Source organism: Heterocephalus glaber, unplaced genomic scaffold (genome assembly GCF_053883595.1).
Source record: "Heterocephalus glaber isolate CG9 unplaced genomic scaffold, H.glaber_assembly_v1.0 deba00001733, whole genome shotgun sequence".
In the NCBI taxonomy this organism is placed as follows: Eukaryota; Metazoa; Chordata; class Mammalia; order Rodentia; family Bathyergidae; genus Heterocephalus; species Heterocephalus glaber.
The window spans coordinates 19,272,008-19,290,327 of NW_028258444.1; the positions used below are offsets into that span (position 1 = coordinate 19,272,008).

Here is an 18,320-nt window from a genome sequence, read left to right on the forward strand (position 1 = left end):
CTATCTGATTTAGAACCGAAAACATAAAAGTGATCCAAAGAGGATGGCTGGGATGAAAGGTCCTGGAATCAATCCTTTTAGATTTTCCTATCTTTCTAGGACTGGCCTCTGAAATTCCTCTGGAGAATTCAGTGAAGAAGTTTGAAAGTATTAGGCTTTAATTCTAAAGATAGAGTCAAAGAGGAATCTTTTGCAATGCGACCAAATTCTATCCAGTCAACTTTTATCAGGTAAAGGATCACGTTGTGCTCAAGTCACAAGTAAGTGAAACCAAAGCTAGTTGTTCAAACTGACCCCTCAACAGGACCTTCCTTCCTAGGAGCTTACTGATTTATAAAGGACAGAGGTTTAGTCAGAGAAGTAAGTCAGGAGATACAAAGAACCCAAAAGATATAAGCTCTGACACCAGAAAAACTATTCTTTTGTACACCTTAATATAAAATGTATACCAGTTAGAAAATAAAGCCATCTAGTATACAAATACTGACCAGATTAAGCTTCTTCCAAGTGTTATTATTTATTAAAAATTTTTTGGGGCCGGGGATTTAGCTCAGTGGTTCTGGTGCCTGCCTCGCAAGTTCAAGGTCCTGAGTTCGATCCCTGGTACCGAAAAAAATTTTTTTTGAGCTGGGGATTGGATTGAACCCAAGGTCTTAAGCATGCTAAGTACCAGGAATGATCAAAATATACAGAGTAGTTTTGTTGTGTTTTTTTTTGTTTTTTGTTTTTAGTATTGGGGATTGAACTCAGGACCTTGTGTTTATGAGGCAGCAGGACCACTGAGCTAAATCCCCAGCCCCTGTTGTTGTTTCTTGAGACAGGCTTTCCCTGTGTAGTCCAGGCTGGCCTTGAACTCACTGTGTAGTCCAGGCTGGCCTCGAATTTATGGCAGTCCTCCTGCCTCGGCCTCTTGAGTGCTGGGATTATAGGGGTCCACCACCACACCCAGCTCTTGCCACTTTCTGAAGCTGTTCTGGAAGTCCTCTTTCATGAGCGTCTTTATGAAATGTGGATCAAAAATGTGAATGCTGCTGCCAAGTGCCATCCAATGGAGTGGCAGGCTCATAAAACATGACAGTTTGTCTTCCTTGACCTTATTCACTGGATCTGGTGCAGCTTGACTTCTGGCTATTCCCCAAAGTCAAAATGACCACGGAAGGCAAATGTTTTGATCTGATTCAGGACATCAGGGAAGCCATGATTGTGCAACTAAGGACATAAAAGTGGACCTCTAGAATTGCTTTAGCCTGGGCATGGTGGTGCACACCTGTAATCCCCAGACTCAAGAGGCTGAGGCAGGAGGATTGCCTTGAGTTTAAGACCAGGCTAGCAACATAATGAGTTGCAGGCCAGCCTAAACTATATAATAAGATCCTGTCTCAAAAAACCAAAACAAACAACAAAAAAAAATAGAACTGTTTCAAAAAGTGACAAGAATAATGAGATAAGTGTGTTTGAAGCCAGGGGAAATATTTTGAGGGAGATTAATGGCAGTGTATCTTTTACTGCAATATATTTTTCAAAAATTAAATATTCACCTTATTTTTTTTTTAATCACACCATGTATATGCTCTAAGCTACACACCAAGCCCCAAATGCCACCTTTCATATTTGTCTCTGATCAGAAACCTTCTAAGGTTTTTACAGCCTCTTTATGAGGCTTGTATAGGATTTGATCATTCCAAACCCTATAACAGAGGGTATCTCAAAATAAGGGAAAACAGGGGCTGGAGAGTTAGCTCAGTGGCACTGTGCCTGCCTCACATGCACAAGGACCTGAGTTTGATCCTCCATATACTCCCCCCCAAAAAGGGGAAAATAAGAGAAAAGAGTAAAAAAAAAAAGAGAGAGAAGAGGTCACTAGGTGTTGGAAATAGAAATTAGTATATGTTCTGTGGAACACAGTCCTACAATCTTCAAGAGCTTATGTTGACTAAATCCTAAAAGCCTTAACCAATATTAGCAACACGTCTCCATTGAATATGAACGGTAGAAAGGAAATTCAGGCCAATTCCCTGGTTTTCACTATCCTAAGTATACAGCATTACCTGTCCCACTTTGATGCCTACCTTCTTTTCCTCTGGGATGTCTCCATCATCCTTCCAACCCACTAAATAAAACTCTCTTCATTTCTTTTTTTTTTTTTTTTTTTGAGACAGGGTCTCACTATGTAGTTCAGGCTGGCCTTGAACTCACTATGCAGCCCAGGCTGGCTTCAAACTCATAGCGATCCTCCTGCCTCTGTCTCCCGAGTGCTGGGATTACAGGTGTGCACCACCACACCCGGCTTTCTCTTTCTCTCTTTTTTTTTTTTTGGTACCAGGGGATCAAACTGGGGTCCTTGCGCTTTCACAGCAGGCGGCAAAACCACTGAGCTAAATCCCCGGCCCCTCTCTTCATCTTTTAAAACCAATTAAATATATTAACATAGATGCTACACAGAAACAAACCCAAATATTAACTTGGGCAAGTTACTCTCTACATCTTTGTTTTCTCAACTACAAAACAGAGATAATGCCCCTCCCATGTACAGTTTTTGTTAGGATTAGAAATACTATATATTTCTGTCAAAAGCCTAGCAACTCAGGGTATAGCTCAGTGGTAGAGTACAAGATTAGCATCCACAAGGCCCTGGGTTCAACATGGGGCGGGGGGGAAGAAAAGAGGGGGATATGAATGAATATGAAGGAGGCTGGTGAAAGAGAATATAGTGTGGTACATGGAATGCTGATTCTGACTAATGGGTTCAGGACTTACAATGTGGCTTCACTGTTATTTGCCCTTACAACTTTCACGGAGAAAAGACAGTTAATCAACTATGCTACAAAGAAAATGATCTCTAAGGTCGGTCGTACTTTTTGCAAGATTAAGCTGACCCCCACGATGAACACCTTTTCTAACTTCCTCTTTACCAGCGCTACTACAAGACATAAAGCCTCATGAGAAGTGGCTGGGCTGGACAATGACAGGGTCAAGGGGGTAAGGAAGGAACTGAGGAAGAGGTTGGGCAGGGAAGGGGATTGATGTCCAGGGCCTGGGTGTCCTGGGGAGGTCAAAGCACAGGGTCAGCGGGAATGAGAGAGCAGAACAAGCAGAAGAAAGAGAGGCTCTAATCAGACAGCAGGTTTCCCAAATGCACCAGTCCTTCCCCTCCCTCCCCCTGTTCCCAGGGCTCGAACTCAGGACCTTGTGCTTGCGAGGCAGGCGCAGCGCCACTGAGCTAAGTCCCTGGACCTATTCTAAAGGAGGATTCTGGATGAAGATTAAGATCGAGGCTGAGGTAGGGGCTCAGAGGGTTGAGCAGCAGATAACCCTGAGACATTATGAAGAAATTCGTAAGCATCAGACAGGTCACTGATGCAGGCCAGTGACTCTTCACCAGAGACACCACTGGCCCCAAGGGACATTTCAAAATGTGTGGGAATCTTGTTGGGTTGTTTCTGTCACCCCGTATTTCTATTTTGGCTGTCACAATGTCACTGGATGCTATGAACATTTGGAGGAGGGCAAGATGATGAATATCTCGCACAAGGGAAATATGCCTTGCCTCAAATCCCAACAGCATCTTCAATGAGAGACACTGAGATGATGATGATGCTGGGAGATGGTGTCCCCAGTGAAGGCCAGGAGCTCGGCCTGAAGGCTGGCACAACACCGCAGCGAAGGGCAAGGGAAGAGCAAGGTACGTTTAGATGCAAGCCTCGCAGGGCAAGTTTAGAACCTCAGAAGGCACGGGAAACAGTACTGGAGATGGGGTGGGGTGGGGCAACTCTGATTCCTGGCCCAGAACATTTCAGGGAAGCATGTCCAGAATGAGCTGGCAGCCACTGGTCAGAGACAGAATGCATGTGAAGGGAAAGCCAAGTTTAGTGAAAGGCAGGTGGGATTAAAGAGGGTAAAAAGGGTAAGAATGTGAAGAAGTTTCTCTGCAGAACAGGGAGTTTCCAAGTCCCATTAATCACATCTCATAACTGTCTCATATCTGTTTCTTCTCTTCATTCCTGTTGCCCACCACCTGCCTCAACAGCTTTCACTTAGGTTCCCATGAGATCCTCATAAATCATCTCTGCTGTCAATCCCTCACCTTCCCAATACACCTTTCACTCTATTGCCAGAAGCACCTTTCTCACATGCAAGTCTGATCACATCACTCTCCCTTCATGAAAACCCTCAACTACATTCGCTGTTTATCTAAGCAAATCCTAACCCTGGTGTACCACTCCAGGGCTCCCTTTATCTGGCTCCAAGCCGCACCAGTCCCTCTCCCCCTTGTTTTTGCTATGCCAGTCTATTTGCTTTCATAGTCCCTGTGTTCAACTCTCACAATCTTCCTTATTGATTTTTTTCTTTTTTTTCCCCCCTGTACTGGGGATCAAATTCAGGACCTTGCACTTGCCAGGTTGGTGCGGTGCCGCTGAGCTAAATCCCTGGCCCTTTCCTTATTGATTTTTGCTTTATATTCAGGTTCACTGTTTTTATTTCACAAGTCTATCTCTTCTACTACCAATGATCTCTAAGCTCCCCTAAAGGCAAAAATCATCTCAGATATGTGTTAAAAACACAAATTCTGAGGCCCCATTGTGTGGGAAGGTTTTAAAACATGTTCAAAAAATCTTTGACATCTGCGTGTGGTGGTGTATGCTTGTAATCCCAGCACTTGGGAGGCTGAGGCAAGAAGGATCTCCATGAGTTCGAAGCTAGCCTGGGCTATGTAGTGAGTTCAAGGACAGCCTGCACTTCACAGTGAGACTGTCTCAAAAGAACCAAAAAAAACAACAACCAAAAAAACACTTTGACATTCCTCCCATCAGAAAGTGGAGTGAAATTCCTCCTGGATAGGTACCATCCTGATTTGTCTTTTTTTGTGTGTGGTACTAGGAATTGAATCTAGGGGCTTCTCACTGAGCTATACACCCCTGCTCTTTTTTTGTTTCATTTTGTTTTTGGTACCGGAGATCGAACTCAGGTCCTTGACCTTGTGCAGCAGGCAGGTGGGAAACCACTGAGCTAAATCCCCGGCCCCACCCCTGCTCTTTTAAAAACCTTTTATTTTGAGACAAGGTCTTGCTAAATTACCCGGGCTGGGTTCAAACTTGGGATCCTCCTGGCTCAGCCTCCCAGAGTGCTAGGATTACAGGAGTGCCATCGCCCATACCCAGCTGGGGTGACTCACTTATAAGAAGTGAATGTGGCCAAGGGGCCGGTGCATGACTTCTGAAGCTAAGGTAATAAAAGGAAGCACACCTTGTAGTTCCCTTCCTCCTTTGTTCCCTCCCTGTCCCTGGATGTTTGCCCTTGGAAGCCAGCCACCAAGCCAGGCACATGGAATGGCCATGTGTAGGTGTTTCAACCATGCCCAACTGAGATTCCAGCTGGCGACAACATCAACTGCCTGCCTTGTGGGTGAGTGAGCCTTTACATGATTGTGGTCCCCAGCCTCTCAGCCACCCTGGCTAATGCTAAGTAGAGCGGAGATAAACTCTGCCCAAACTGAAGACTCACAAGCAAAATAAATGCTGTCATTATTTTATGCCTCTAAATTTTGGAGATTTTTGTTTGTTTTTCTGATGCTAGAGATCAAATCCAGGGTCGTGTGCATGCTAAGCAGGTGCTCTAACACAGTCCTTAGTTTTTTGTTTTATTTATTTATTTTAACACAGCAATAGACATCTGGAATACTATATATTATTAATAAATGTGCCATGTGACTTTTTTTTTTTTTTTTGTAGTACTGGGGACTGAACCAAGCACCACATGCTGGGCAAACATTCTAGTCCAGGTTTGTTTGTTTTTTTGGTACTGGAGATCGAACCTGGGATTTTAAACTTGTGAGACAGTGGCACCACTGAGCTAAATCCCTGGCCCCGGGTTCTTTTTTTTTTAAGTCAAGTAAATCCTAAGATCAGGAAAGGTGGGGAATCTAAATTATACTGTTAAGTTCCTTGAAGTCAGGGTTAGGTTTTGATAGGTTTCCATCCTTTCTTTCCTAAAATATCATTATTAATTTTGTTTTCTTTTGGCCTTGCACTGAGCTACATCTCCAGACCTTTTTTGTTTTAAAATTTTGAAACTGAGTCCCACACTAAGTTGCTAAGTTTCCCAGGTCAGGCTAGAACTTTCTATACTGTCTCTGCCTTCAAGAGTGCTGGGATTACAGGTAGGCACTACAGCACCTAACTTACTGATTTTATCTTCTTGATGAAGATATGTTTGACATAAAATTACAATATAAAATGCATTAGAAAGTAAAAGGCCTATGCAGAGAAATAAAAAACAAACACCCTCTATATAATACATGTATGTGTGTATATATATCCCTTATGCACATATATACATATGTATACATAATACACAAACATACCCACATGTATGTATTTTTCATTCATTGTGCTAGGTTTTTGTTCAGCTTTTCCAAACTAAAAAAATGTATCCTTCAGTTCTGAAATTTTTTTCATATATTCTTTCTCTAATAATTTCCTTTTCTTTGTCTCTTTGCTTTTTCTTTCTTTCTGGAATTCATATTGTTTAGATGTTGGATCTCATGAATTAATAGTACAGTTTTTATCTCTTTTTACTGTTAAGCCATCTTTTTTGTTTGTTTTGTTTTTTGGAGACAGGGTCTCACTGTGTAGTTTAGACTAGCCTTGAACTCACTATGTAGCCGAGCCTGGCTTTGAACTCACAGAAATGCTTCTGATTCAGCCTCCCAAGTACTGGGATTATAGGCATGTGCTACTGCCTAAACTATCTTTTTATTCTGCTTTCTAAAAGACTTCTTCAATTTTAGTTTCCCATCCTTCTATTGATTTTTAAAATTTTTTCTGCTGACAGGCTTTAATTTCCATGAGTTCTTATTCACTTACTATTCCTTTTTTAAGAAATCATCCTAGGGCCGGGGATTTAGCTCAGTGGTTCCGTTGCCTGCCTCTCAAGCACAAGGACCCGAGTTCGATCCCCGGTACCAAAAAAAAACACAAAAAAACCAACCACTATAGAAATCACTGTGGAGGCCAGGTGTGGTGGCACATACTTCTAATCCCAGCAGTTGGGAGGCTGAGGCAGGAATTTTGCTGCAAATTTGAGGCCAGCCTGGGCTACATAGTGAGTTCAAGGCCAGCTTGAACTGCATAGCAAGATCTTGTCTCAAAAAAAAAAAAAAAATCATTGTGAAGATTCCTCAAAAATCTAAAAACAGGGCCAGGGATTTAGCTCAGTGGTCTGGCACCTGCCTCAAAAGCACAAGGTCCCAAGTTCGATCCCCGGTACCCCAAAAAAACCACAAAAATAACTAACTAAAAATAGTTCCATTTGACCCACCTATTCCCCTTCTATGTATCTTCCCAAAGTCATCATATTACAGGAATACATGCATATCAGTGTTTATAGCAGCACAATTTATAATAGCTAAATCTTGGAAATGGCCTATATGCCCATCAACAGATAAATGGACAAAGAAAATGTGATATTTATACATAATAGAGTACTACTCTGCCATGAAGAAGGATAAACTTGAAGCATTTGTGGGCAAGAATGCAACTTGAGAATATAATGTTAAGTGAAATAAGTCAGACATATAAGCTTAAATATTGCATGGTTTCTCTTATATGAAAAACTATATATGTATATATATGTATAAATATATACATATATAGAATATATGTATATATAGAAAAACTGTATATATATATAGAGAGAGAGAGACAGAGACAGAGAAATAGAAGATAAATAAGTAGGAAGTAGATCTTTTTCAAATGTATGGGGGAACAAGATGAAGGAACAGGGTAGGGAGGGAAGAGAAATGGGATGGAAAAAGAAGAAATGAAAGGAAGATGATGAAAACAGAGCTTCTGCAAATGGGAGGAAGGAGCAGGGAGGGAGAAGAGGGGTAGAGGAAAAAAAGAATTAAGATGTATTATGGTATTATGTACATGTACCAACTCCCCACAATAAATGCAATCATTATGTACTGTGAACATGTACTAATAAAGTTTAAACTTATTAAAGTTTAAAAAACACTGAAATTATAACATCAATGTTGATAAAACTGTGGTGAAATCTTACATGAAAAATCTATTGCGGGAACTCATATATTGTCAGTATCAGTATAAACTAGTATAATTCCTTTGGAATGTAGAAATTTATATTATTTATATAAATGCTTTAACTTTTAACTCACTAGACTATGAAGTTAGAGGGAAAAAATTCATAAAACAGGTTATTCATTTTAATGAAAAATTAGAAGCACAAAAATTTCCAACAATCCTAGAATGTTAAAATTCAATAGATTTTAGTATGCAAGGTTGATGTTACGTATTATTTTTAAATATTACATTAAATATAACAATAAGTGTAACGAAAAAGACATAAACGTATATATTCACTGTGGTTAAGCAATGTAAACTTTATACGCCTAAAAAGAGAATATGCAAAAATAAAACCAGTGTTTTAGAAAAGAACAAAAAGGCCTATATAGTGTTCCCAGCATCTCCATTCCATCTTAGGTGATAACCAAGGTCAGGGCTGTGGAAGGGCAGCTTTTTCCCCATAGCAGGTGTCTAAGGAATTTGATATTGAAGAAAAGATAACAGAGTAGATTACAGAAACCTCCTACTGGCATTTAGCTGTATCCTGGATATAACTCCTAGAGTCACTTTCTTCAAATCTTTAACATCTTTCTTCTCAGAATTGTGCAGTCAATTCCTGTTAACTAACAAACTTTCCAAGTGATGTAAACCTACCACCTGCCCTAGGCTCCTCCCGACACGGTGTCTCTATTTGCCATCTCTGATGTATTATTTACACAGACGATTTTTGTTGAGTGCTGCCTATGTTGCAGTCACTCTCCTACTACTGTGGATGTAAAGTGAGCAGGAAAGGAGCTCTTATATTAGAGAGCTCATGATACAGAGGAGGAGCCATGAAACTTTTTCTTAAAGGGCCAAATAGTACATGCTTTAGACTCAGGGTGATATGGTCTCTGTTGCAACTAGTAACTCTGCTGCTGTAGTTGGAAGCAACCATAGACAATCTATAAATGGGTATGGCTATGCTCCAATAAATCCTTCTTACCAAACAGCAGTGGACTGCACTTTGCCCATGTAGTTGCACTGTGCAGCAGGATTTCTTGCAATGATGAAATGTTTTTGTGCTTTGCAGTATACTAGGTACCAACTGGGCCGGGGATTTAGCTCAATGGTTTCACCGCCGGCTGTGCAAGTGCAAGGACCTGAGTTCGATCCCCGGTACCAAAAAAAAAAAAAGAAATTTCTTGGGGCCGGGGATTTAGCTCAGTGGTTTCACTGCCTGCTGTGCAAGCACAAGGACTCAAATTCAATCCCTGGTACCAAAAAAAACCAAAACATATAATAGGTACCAACTATAAGTAGTTAGTGGGGACTTAAAATGTGACAAGTGTAGTTGATAAATTGAATTTTAAATTCATCTTAACCAGGAAAGTCTTCCTGATCAGCTTCTGCCAATAATGTTCATTCTCTCTCTTATTTGACATACAGTCCTCATTCCTATTCATTTTAGATTTGATGATACTTTACTTCATAATTATGTGTTTTATTATCTTTTGAAAGCTTTTATTTCTCCTAATTAAAAATTCAAAGACAGAGAGTGTCTCTTCTGGTTAGCTTCCTTCTCCATGGTGCCCTGTTGGGTGCTTAAAATGCAAGGGGTTCTCAAGGAAATAACTTTACACCACATATTTTCTTCACCGATTTCCCTGACACGTGGTATTATGTGCTCAAGACAGATGGCCTTTTGGACTAGGATCAGTACTTACTTGGAGAATATTTCCATAATAGCTGATGACTTGTTCTTGTTGATGAGAGAAAGTTCTTTGGCTGTTACCCTTAATGATAGGGAAGTCCACTGTCGTCTATTAAAAGGAGTTGATTCCATTTTGTCTTACAGATATTGAAACACCTATGCAACAAAGTCAGATGATTAGACATAAGAAAGAATTCTCCAGCATCCTAAGATTGGCAGGGGTGTGGGTAACTGAGAATAGAAAGTCCAAACTACCAGACCACATTCCTGTACAGGTTCTCCCCAAAACAGTGGAACCTTGGTCAAATGATTCAATATCTGTGGGTTGCCTTTTCCTGGATGATCTCTAAGGTTCCTTCCAGTTCCATCATTTTATGACTGATCCCACTGTGTAAATATCAACTGGCCTTACCTCAAACTTAAGTTTGTTCCCAAAACACATTTGGAGTGAAATGTTCCCCTTTTCTGAATTACATTCCAGGGGAGGTACCATCAACATCTCAGTAGAGTCAAGTCCCAATTAGGCTCCACCTACACCCAAGTTTCTTTTGATACCCCCTCCCCACCCCAGCTCTGTAGCATTGGATACTCAGTGCTGGGGAAGAGAGCTGGCATATTTAAAAGAAAAAGGCTTTGAGGGTAAGAAGACTTCAGTAAGAGTGTAACTTTGGTAACCTTGAACAATTATATAATCTTGGGGCTGAGGATGTAGCTCAGTGGTATAGTGCTTGCCAAGACTGAAAAAAAAAAACAAAACTTAAGCAGTCTTCTTTAGCTGAAAAATGAAGATAATACTTGTTTTTCTAAGGACTTAACATAGATTTAGGGAGATAATACATTTAACATAAAAGGCATATTACAGTAGTATAAAGAGCATTTTAAGTATATTATTGGTTCTTATCATTCTTATTATTGTAAAGCTTTTTAACAAGTGGAGAAGTATAATGTACTTTAAATTCAGAGGATAAAACTTCTATACTTAAATTCTTTTCTAAAAAGCCCTTCAGGTTGAAGAATATATACAGCCATATTCTTGATACCATTTAGTCCCTACCCATTAACCTGGCTTGGTTGGGGTTTTGTGCCCCAAGAATTATCAAAGGAGTTCCAAACTTTGTCCAGAGGAGGTGAGATTAGAAATGAGTCAATAGGGGTAGGGATTTAGCTCAGTGGTTTCACCACCTGCTGCGCAAGCACAAGGACCCAAGTTCATTCTCCAGTACCAAAATAAAAAAGACAAAAAAAGAAATGAGTCAATAGTTTCCTTATTTGAAGAACAAAAAATATAAATTAAGGAGCTTCCTGCAGCTCTCCTGACAACTAAAGAGCATAACTACTCGGGTAGAGTACTGTTCACTGGGTTCTGGTCCAACAGCCTGGCAACAGAAAAACACTGGCCTGCTGACCCCTGGCCGGGTCACACTAAAAGTCTCATGATGCAAAGCAGGTGACAGGCAACCCTAAAGACCATGCTGCTTTTCCACATGTACCACTTTATTCTTCTTCTTTTATTTATTTATTTATTTATTTTTTTGAGACAGGCCTCACTTTGTACTTTAGGTTGGTCCTGTGTAGCCCAGGCTGGCCTCAAACTAGAGGTGATCCTCCTGCCTCAGCCTCTCAAGTGCTGGGATTAGAAGGGTTTGCTACCATGCCTGGTTTACTTTGTTCTTCTGACTATAACACTGGCTGAAACTAATACTAGCCTTTTAAAATTTTTGTTGATTCAAAAAAAAAAAAAAAAAGAAGAAGAAGAGGGTCAGGGATGTAGCTCAGTGGTGCCGAGCCTGCCTGGCAAGTGCAAGGTCCTGAGTTTGATTCCTGGTACTGAAAAAAAAAATTTTGTTTTAAATTTGTTTTAGTCTCCTTGTTGGAAACAGGCATAGTACACAGTAATGGAAAGGAGCTCTGGCATTAAAGCATGTGCCTTGGCCTTGTCACTCAAAGCTGTGCACCTTTCCTAAAACTCAGATTTCTCATCCATAATAATGGTATTCTTATGAGAAATAAATAAGATATAGAAGAAATAATGCTGATCCAGAATAAGTAGACAATAAATGATAGGGCTTTTTGTTCCTGTTGTTTTGGTTTGGGTTTTTTTTTGTTGGTGGTAGTGGTACTGGGGACTGAGCCCAGGACCTTTATATTGAGCTACATCTCCAGGCCTTTTTTGGAGATAAGATCTAAATTGTTAAATTGCTCAGGTTGGGCTTGAACTTGTGATCCTCTTGCTTCAGCCTTCAGAGTGCTGGGATTATAGGCATGTGCCACCATACCCAGCTTATTTTGCTTTTTATGAATAGGATCTTAATATATATTCCAGGCTGGCCTTGAACTTGAGGCAATCCTTCTGCCTCAGCCTCCCAAGTGCCGGGATTATAGGCATATACCACCATGCTTGGTTGGTTTTTAAAAATATATATTTATTATCTCTTCTTTCTGGATAAAATAACTATAATACTCTTCATGTTCTTTGGAGTATACCTGAATGTACCAAATAACATATAATACCTGTGTATCTGCTTTCTTGTTTATAACTGAATCATCAAATACTGTCAGCCTTTTCTCTAACAAGAAAAAGACATGGAGTTCAGTGAGGTGGTGCATGCCTGTAATCCCAGCACTTGGGAGGCTGAAGCAAGAGGATTACCACGAATTTGAGGCTGCCCTGGGCTACATAGTGAGTTCAAGGCCAGCCTGAACTACATATCGAGACCCTAAAAAACAGCAACAATAAAAACAAGCAAAAAAAGACATGGAAAGAAGGAACAAACAATTGAGTTCAACTTAATTATATAAAGCCACAATAAACCCTTAAAGCCAAATTTAGGACATGCTGACTGATACTTTAAGACATTATTTGGCAAAATTATGCTTCCAATATATATGTGTATAAACATGTTGTCAGTTCCTCTATAGTGATCAATTCTGCACAAAATGAAAAAAAAATACATAAGGTATGTTCTCAATTCTGTTCATAAAAAAGGAAAAGCAGAACCAGGTATGGTGGCATGTACCTGGAGTCATAGCTACTTGGGAAGTGGAAGCAGGGTAGTTCAAGACCAGCCTGGGCAGGCCAGGTGGTGGCACACACCTGTAATCTCAGCACTTGGGAGGCCGACACAGGAAGATCACCATACCTTGGACACATAGTGAGTTCAAGACTAGCCTGGACTACCCAGTGAGACCCTGTCTCAAAAAACTAAAGACCAAGGCTGGGGATTTAGCTCAGTGGCACTGCGCCTGCCTTGCAAGCACAAGGTCCTGAGTTCGATCCCTGGTACCTCCCCCCACAAAATAAAATAAAAACTAAAGACCAGCCCAGGCAACATTATGAGACATCATCTCAAAAAAAAAAAAAGCGGGGGGGGGGGGGAGAAGGATTATTTCAGGGACTGACAAGCATGATAAAGAAAAAAGAGTTCATTCCCAAATCTAGGTCCATTCTTTTAATTACTCTTGGCCGAAAAATCAAGTCAGAACATCCACCTTGATGCAAGGTTAGGAGAAGCATACCTTATAGTCAAGGAATGAATGGTTCTCACCCTAAAAAGTTATATGGAGAACCTGTTGCCTGAATGGGGTTCATAATCTATTGACTTTGCTAACATACACATGAATAATTACAGCACAAAGCAGAATGTGGTCAGATGCAATGCACACGCTAGGAGGACAGGATTTTCTGGCTTGGTAGGAGAGAAAAGTCATCTGACTGACTTGGGATTTATAGAATAGACAGAATTTCAAAGTAAGGGTAGGAGGAACAAAGTGCATCTGAGGTACAAGGAATAATATTAATACCTTTAGAGAATGAGTCCAGTGGTGGTGAACCTATGGCACACGTGCTGCAGCAGGCTGTTCGTATTACTGAAAGTTCTACAAGGTTTACCATCCTAGAGTTAGACTCTAGGTACAAGAAAAGTTGAAAATACAGTAGGTAAAAACAGAATGGAGCCAAACCAGGCACAGACTCAGGAATCATGTAAGGAACTGTGGCTATGCTTCAACAGTGGGAAGAACTAGCCTGTGAGTGAGCAAAGATGAAGTCTCGTCTTCACATGCTGTTCCTGGCACATGCATGACTCTTATCACATGAAGACAATAATTTTCCCCCTGTGCCTCAATATTCACATCTGTAAGAGTTTCGAGTGGATTACCCACAGTCTCTACAGGGGAACGCAGGAAGTTTATGAAAAAGCAAGTAACACAATGAACACCGTGTTTCAAGAGACCAGAGTCTAAATTACTAGAAGATACTTAAACCAAGTGAGAGGTAGCAAGGTTTAAAGTAGGGTGGGCGAGAATGGAAGATGAAAAGAGAGAAGTGACAGCTTTTAGAATAAAGTGGGCTTAGAATAAGAGAAGGCTGCAAAGCTGGCATTATCAAACCTGAATGCTTAAAAGGCTGAGGGTAAATACAGCAAGAAGGACATGCCTGGGGATGTAGCTCAGTGGCACCAAACCTGCCTGGCAAGCCTGAGGTCCTGAGTTCAGTCCCCATGGGGCTGGAGGGGAGAAGAAAGGGACAATGGTGTTTTGCTTTGCCAAAGTTGAGATATATGCATAATAAAGAAAAATCCAGCCGGACATGGTGGCCCATGCCTGTAATCCCAGCATTTGGGAGGCTGAGGCAGGAGGATCGCTGTGAATTTGAGACCAGTCTGAGCTACATAGTGAGCTCAAGGCCAACCTGAACTACAAAAAGAGACTCTGTCTCAAAAAAGAAAAAAGAAAAATCCAAGTACACACAACAAGAAATTACAAATTGAAAGTTTAAGAATCAGACTGTTGGTGGGGGATTTAGCTCAGCAGCACAGCACCTGCCTCACAAGTACAAGGTCCTGAGTTCGATCCCCTATACCAAAAAAAAAAAAAAAAAAAAAAGAATCAGACTTGAGAAAAAGCGTTTTGAAACATTTACTTCTTCTTGTTTGTTTTTTTGAGACAGAGTGTCACTATATAGTTCAAGCTGGCCTCGAATTTGTGGTGATCCTCCTACCTGCCTCCTGTGAAACATCTACTTTATCCAGAACACAAATCTCAAACTTCACAACCACTCTACAAAATTGGCTTTATTATATTTATGATGAATTGAGATTTAGATAATTTTACAAAGATCATTTAGCTATAAAATAGCAGAGCTGAGATTCAAATCTATATTATTTGATTTCAAATTCCATTTCTTTCCACTACAAGTAATGAATAATGATTAAAACAATCACTTCTAGTCAAGGCAGAAAATACAGAAGAATTCCTGAACCATATAGCTGAAAATCTATAAAAATTACCTTCCAGTAGGAAAATAGTGGAAAGTATACTTGGCTTTCTGTATCCTTGGGTTCTGCACTGAAGGAATAAATCAACTGTGAATGAAAAATATTGGGAACAGCCGGGAATGGTGGCATATGCCTGTAATCCCAGCACTCAAGAGTCTGAGGCATGGTTTTGCCACCTGCAGCGCTAGCGCAAGCACCGGAGTTCAATCCCCCGTACCAAAAAAAAAAAAAAAAAAGAGTCTGAGGCAGGAGGAATGCCTCAAGTTCAAGGTGAGTCTGGGGTTCATAGTGAGGTCAAGGCCACCCTGAACTAGAGACCCTGTCTCAAAAAAAGAAAAAATTGGGAAAAAATTGCATCTGTACTAAATATGTACAGACTTTGGTATTTTGTAAGAATTAAAATAAAAGTCTGAGTAAAAAACTAAAGTAAATAAATACATACAGACTTTTTTTAAAGCAGTATAGGGGATTGGACCCCACCCCACCCCCATGGGATGACTGTTATCTTCCCAAAATGTGAACATCAGAGATAATCATTCCCACTTCCAGGGAAATTTAAAACTAACTGAAATACTCTCCACTAAAAGTGAGTATCTCAGCTTTTATGGGCTGGCATTAAAGATGTGGTATTGCCTCCTACCCACCCAGTCTCTCTCAGTTAACAGTTCTGTTTCCAGACTTTCAGACTCCAAAGCCCCTCCTCCTAGGTCATATGCATTCCACTGGCACTTGGACTGAAAGGATGGACCGTGCAAGAGTCAAAGGAAACGGATATAGCAAAAACAACTAAGATGTTTACGCTCGGACGCTAGAAGAATAGTAGTAGAGCAAATACTAATGGGATACATAGAAAGAGGTACTGCTTGCTAACAAGAAAGATATCTTCAGTTTTAGGTATATACTTAAGATTTTTACATCAAAAGAGAAGATTAAAAATCAAGCAACAAAATCCCCTTCTATATAGTGAGGAAACTGAGCCACATAAAGATCCAATAATTTTCCCCAAATCTGAGCTGGTTAGAAATAAACTAACTCCTAACTCCCAGTCTAAAGTTCTTTAATCCAACCAGGCTGGTTGAGGGACAGGGAAACAATCCTGTGGGTGAGCAGGAGCTGGAGATAATGATCTCTGGCCAAAGGTCCTTGAAAAGCCAGGGCTGGGCTCGGATGACTCACTGGGAAACCTGGCCCCAGGTATCTGCTTCCTGCAGCTATTGCTTCAGGTGAAGAGTGTAGCAGCTTCAGGAAACCTATTCTAATAAATTCATTTACAAGCTCACCTGACCAAGAAAATTACCTCTCAGAAACCAGGCTGGGAGAGAAGCAAATGAGCTGCCACCAATCAACTCTCCCCCAAACCACTAATAAAATGCCTTCCTCATAAATCCAACCTCAGCGCTCTCTCCTCTCTCTCTCTCTTCCTCCCTCTCCCTCCCTCTCCCTCCCCCTTTCCCCCCTCCCTCCCTATTCCTCTTTCCCCTTTCTCCCTCTCCCCCTCTTTCCCTCTTCTCCTCTCCCTCTCTCCCTGTCTCCCGGTCTCCCTCTGACAACTTAGGCAAGCAGGAGAGCTGCTTGCCTGAATACAGCCACAAAAAATTAAAGAGCTGGGTGTGGTGACAAACACATCTAGAATTCCAGCAAGGGGAAGCTGAGGCAGGAGGATCACAGTGAATTGAGGCCAAACTGGATTACATGGTGAGTTTAAGGCCAGCCTGAACTACACAGTGAGACTCTGTCTCAAAAAAACACTAAAAAATAAAAAATAAAGAGAAAAAACTCAACAAACTCATTAACAGAAAAAATGTCTTTTTTTTTGGTTACTGGGAATTGAACTCGGGACCTTGCACTTGCAAGGCAGGCCGGAACCACTGAGCTAAATCCCCGGCCCAAGGGAATTTTAAATAAAAGCTATATGAAATACGTTCCTGTGCCATGCACGGTGGCACACACCTGCAATCCCAGCACTCTGAGAGGCTGAGGCAGGAGAATCACAAGTTTGAACCCAACCCTCTACTTCAAGGAAAAAAAAAGTGACTGAATTCACATACTTGAAAAATTTTTGGAAGCTAGTTTCTTCTATTTATTTATTCATGGGGTTGTTCTTCAGACATAGTTTCACTATATAACCTCAAACTCATGATCAAACTCCTCCCTTAGCCTCAAGAATATTGGGATTACAGGTATGGACTACCGTGCCTGGCTGTCTTACTACCTTTTCTCCTTTTTTGGTACCAGGGATCAAACTCGGGACCTTGCGCTTGCAAGGCAGGTGGCAGAACCACTGAGCTAAATCCCCAGCCCTCTTACCTTTTATTTTACATTTACATAAGAGTTCCAAAGAGTACAAGAGTTCTTAGATTTCCATCCAGGTTCATCTCACATTACCATAGTATAATTATCAAAACTAAAAAATTAACATTGGAACAATACTAATAACTAAATTATAGACTTTAAAAAAATTCTACAGTTTTCTACTGTTTTTTCTGTTCCAAGATCCTACAGTGAATTTAGTTGTCATGTCTCCTTAAATCTCTTCCAAAGTATGGTATAGTTCCTGTGTTTCCTTGTCTTTCACGGCCCTGATTCTTCTGAAAAGCACTGGCCAGGTACTGTGTGGGGTGTTCCTCAATCTGGGTTTCTCAATCTCACCAGTAAAAATAATCAGGGCTTCTGGGAGAAGTGAAAGAAAGATCTGGGCAGGACAAAAAGGATGAGCCTGGAACATCTGACAATGCTCAATTAAAAAAAAGATGTCTTCTCGGGTTAGATTGAAGTTACAGACGTTTAGAAGAATACTATAAAAGCTGAGGTACTTTCCTCGCTGCACTATGTCGGAGGGCACATGGTGGTCACGTCTTACTGCGGTGATGCTAACCTGACTGTTTGGTGGATGGTGTCGTCCAGGTTTCTCCACTGTAATGTCACTATTTTTTCTCTTGGTAATTCATAAATATTTGGAGGAAGATACTTTGACCCTATTTCTCCCACTAATTTTAGCATTTCTGGATGGATCCTACCTATGGCAATTACTGTTAGTGGTGATTTTCTGTTGCCCTCATTCTATGTTTATTTATTTATTGTTTGGTACAGGGGATCAAACTCAGGACCTTGGGCTTTCGAGGCAGTGCAGTGCCACTGAGCTAAATCCCCGGCCCCATTCTATGTGTAATAACTGGCCTTGTTGTATAAAGATTTCTGTTGGCAACCCATTCAGGACCCTTTCTATCTCTCAGGAGCTATTCTTGTTCCCCACTCCTATTCTCCAGT

At 40.8% G+C, this 18,320-nt stretch overlaps 1 protein-coding gene across 8 annotated transcripts in view; it reads right to left on the bottom strand.

The window, feature by feature from the left end:
- Positions 1–18,320, bottom strand: part of Lima1 (LIM domain and actin binding 1) — a 93,866-nt gene that overhangs the window by 50,987 nt on the left and 24,559 nt on the right. For all 8 annotated transcript variants that reach the window (XM_004862987.4, XM_004862985.4, XM_004862983.4 and 5 more), the window contains one exon: positions 9,791–9,933. In XM_004862987.4, coding sequence (XP_004863044.2) covers positions 9,791–9,909 — 119 coding nt within the window. In that variant the 5' untranslated portion in view covers positions 9,910–9,933. The remainder of the gene's footprint in view (positions 1–9,790; positions 9,934–18,320) is intronic.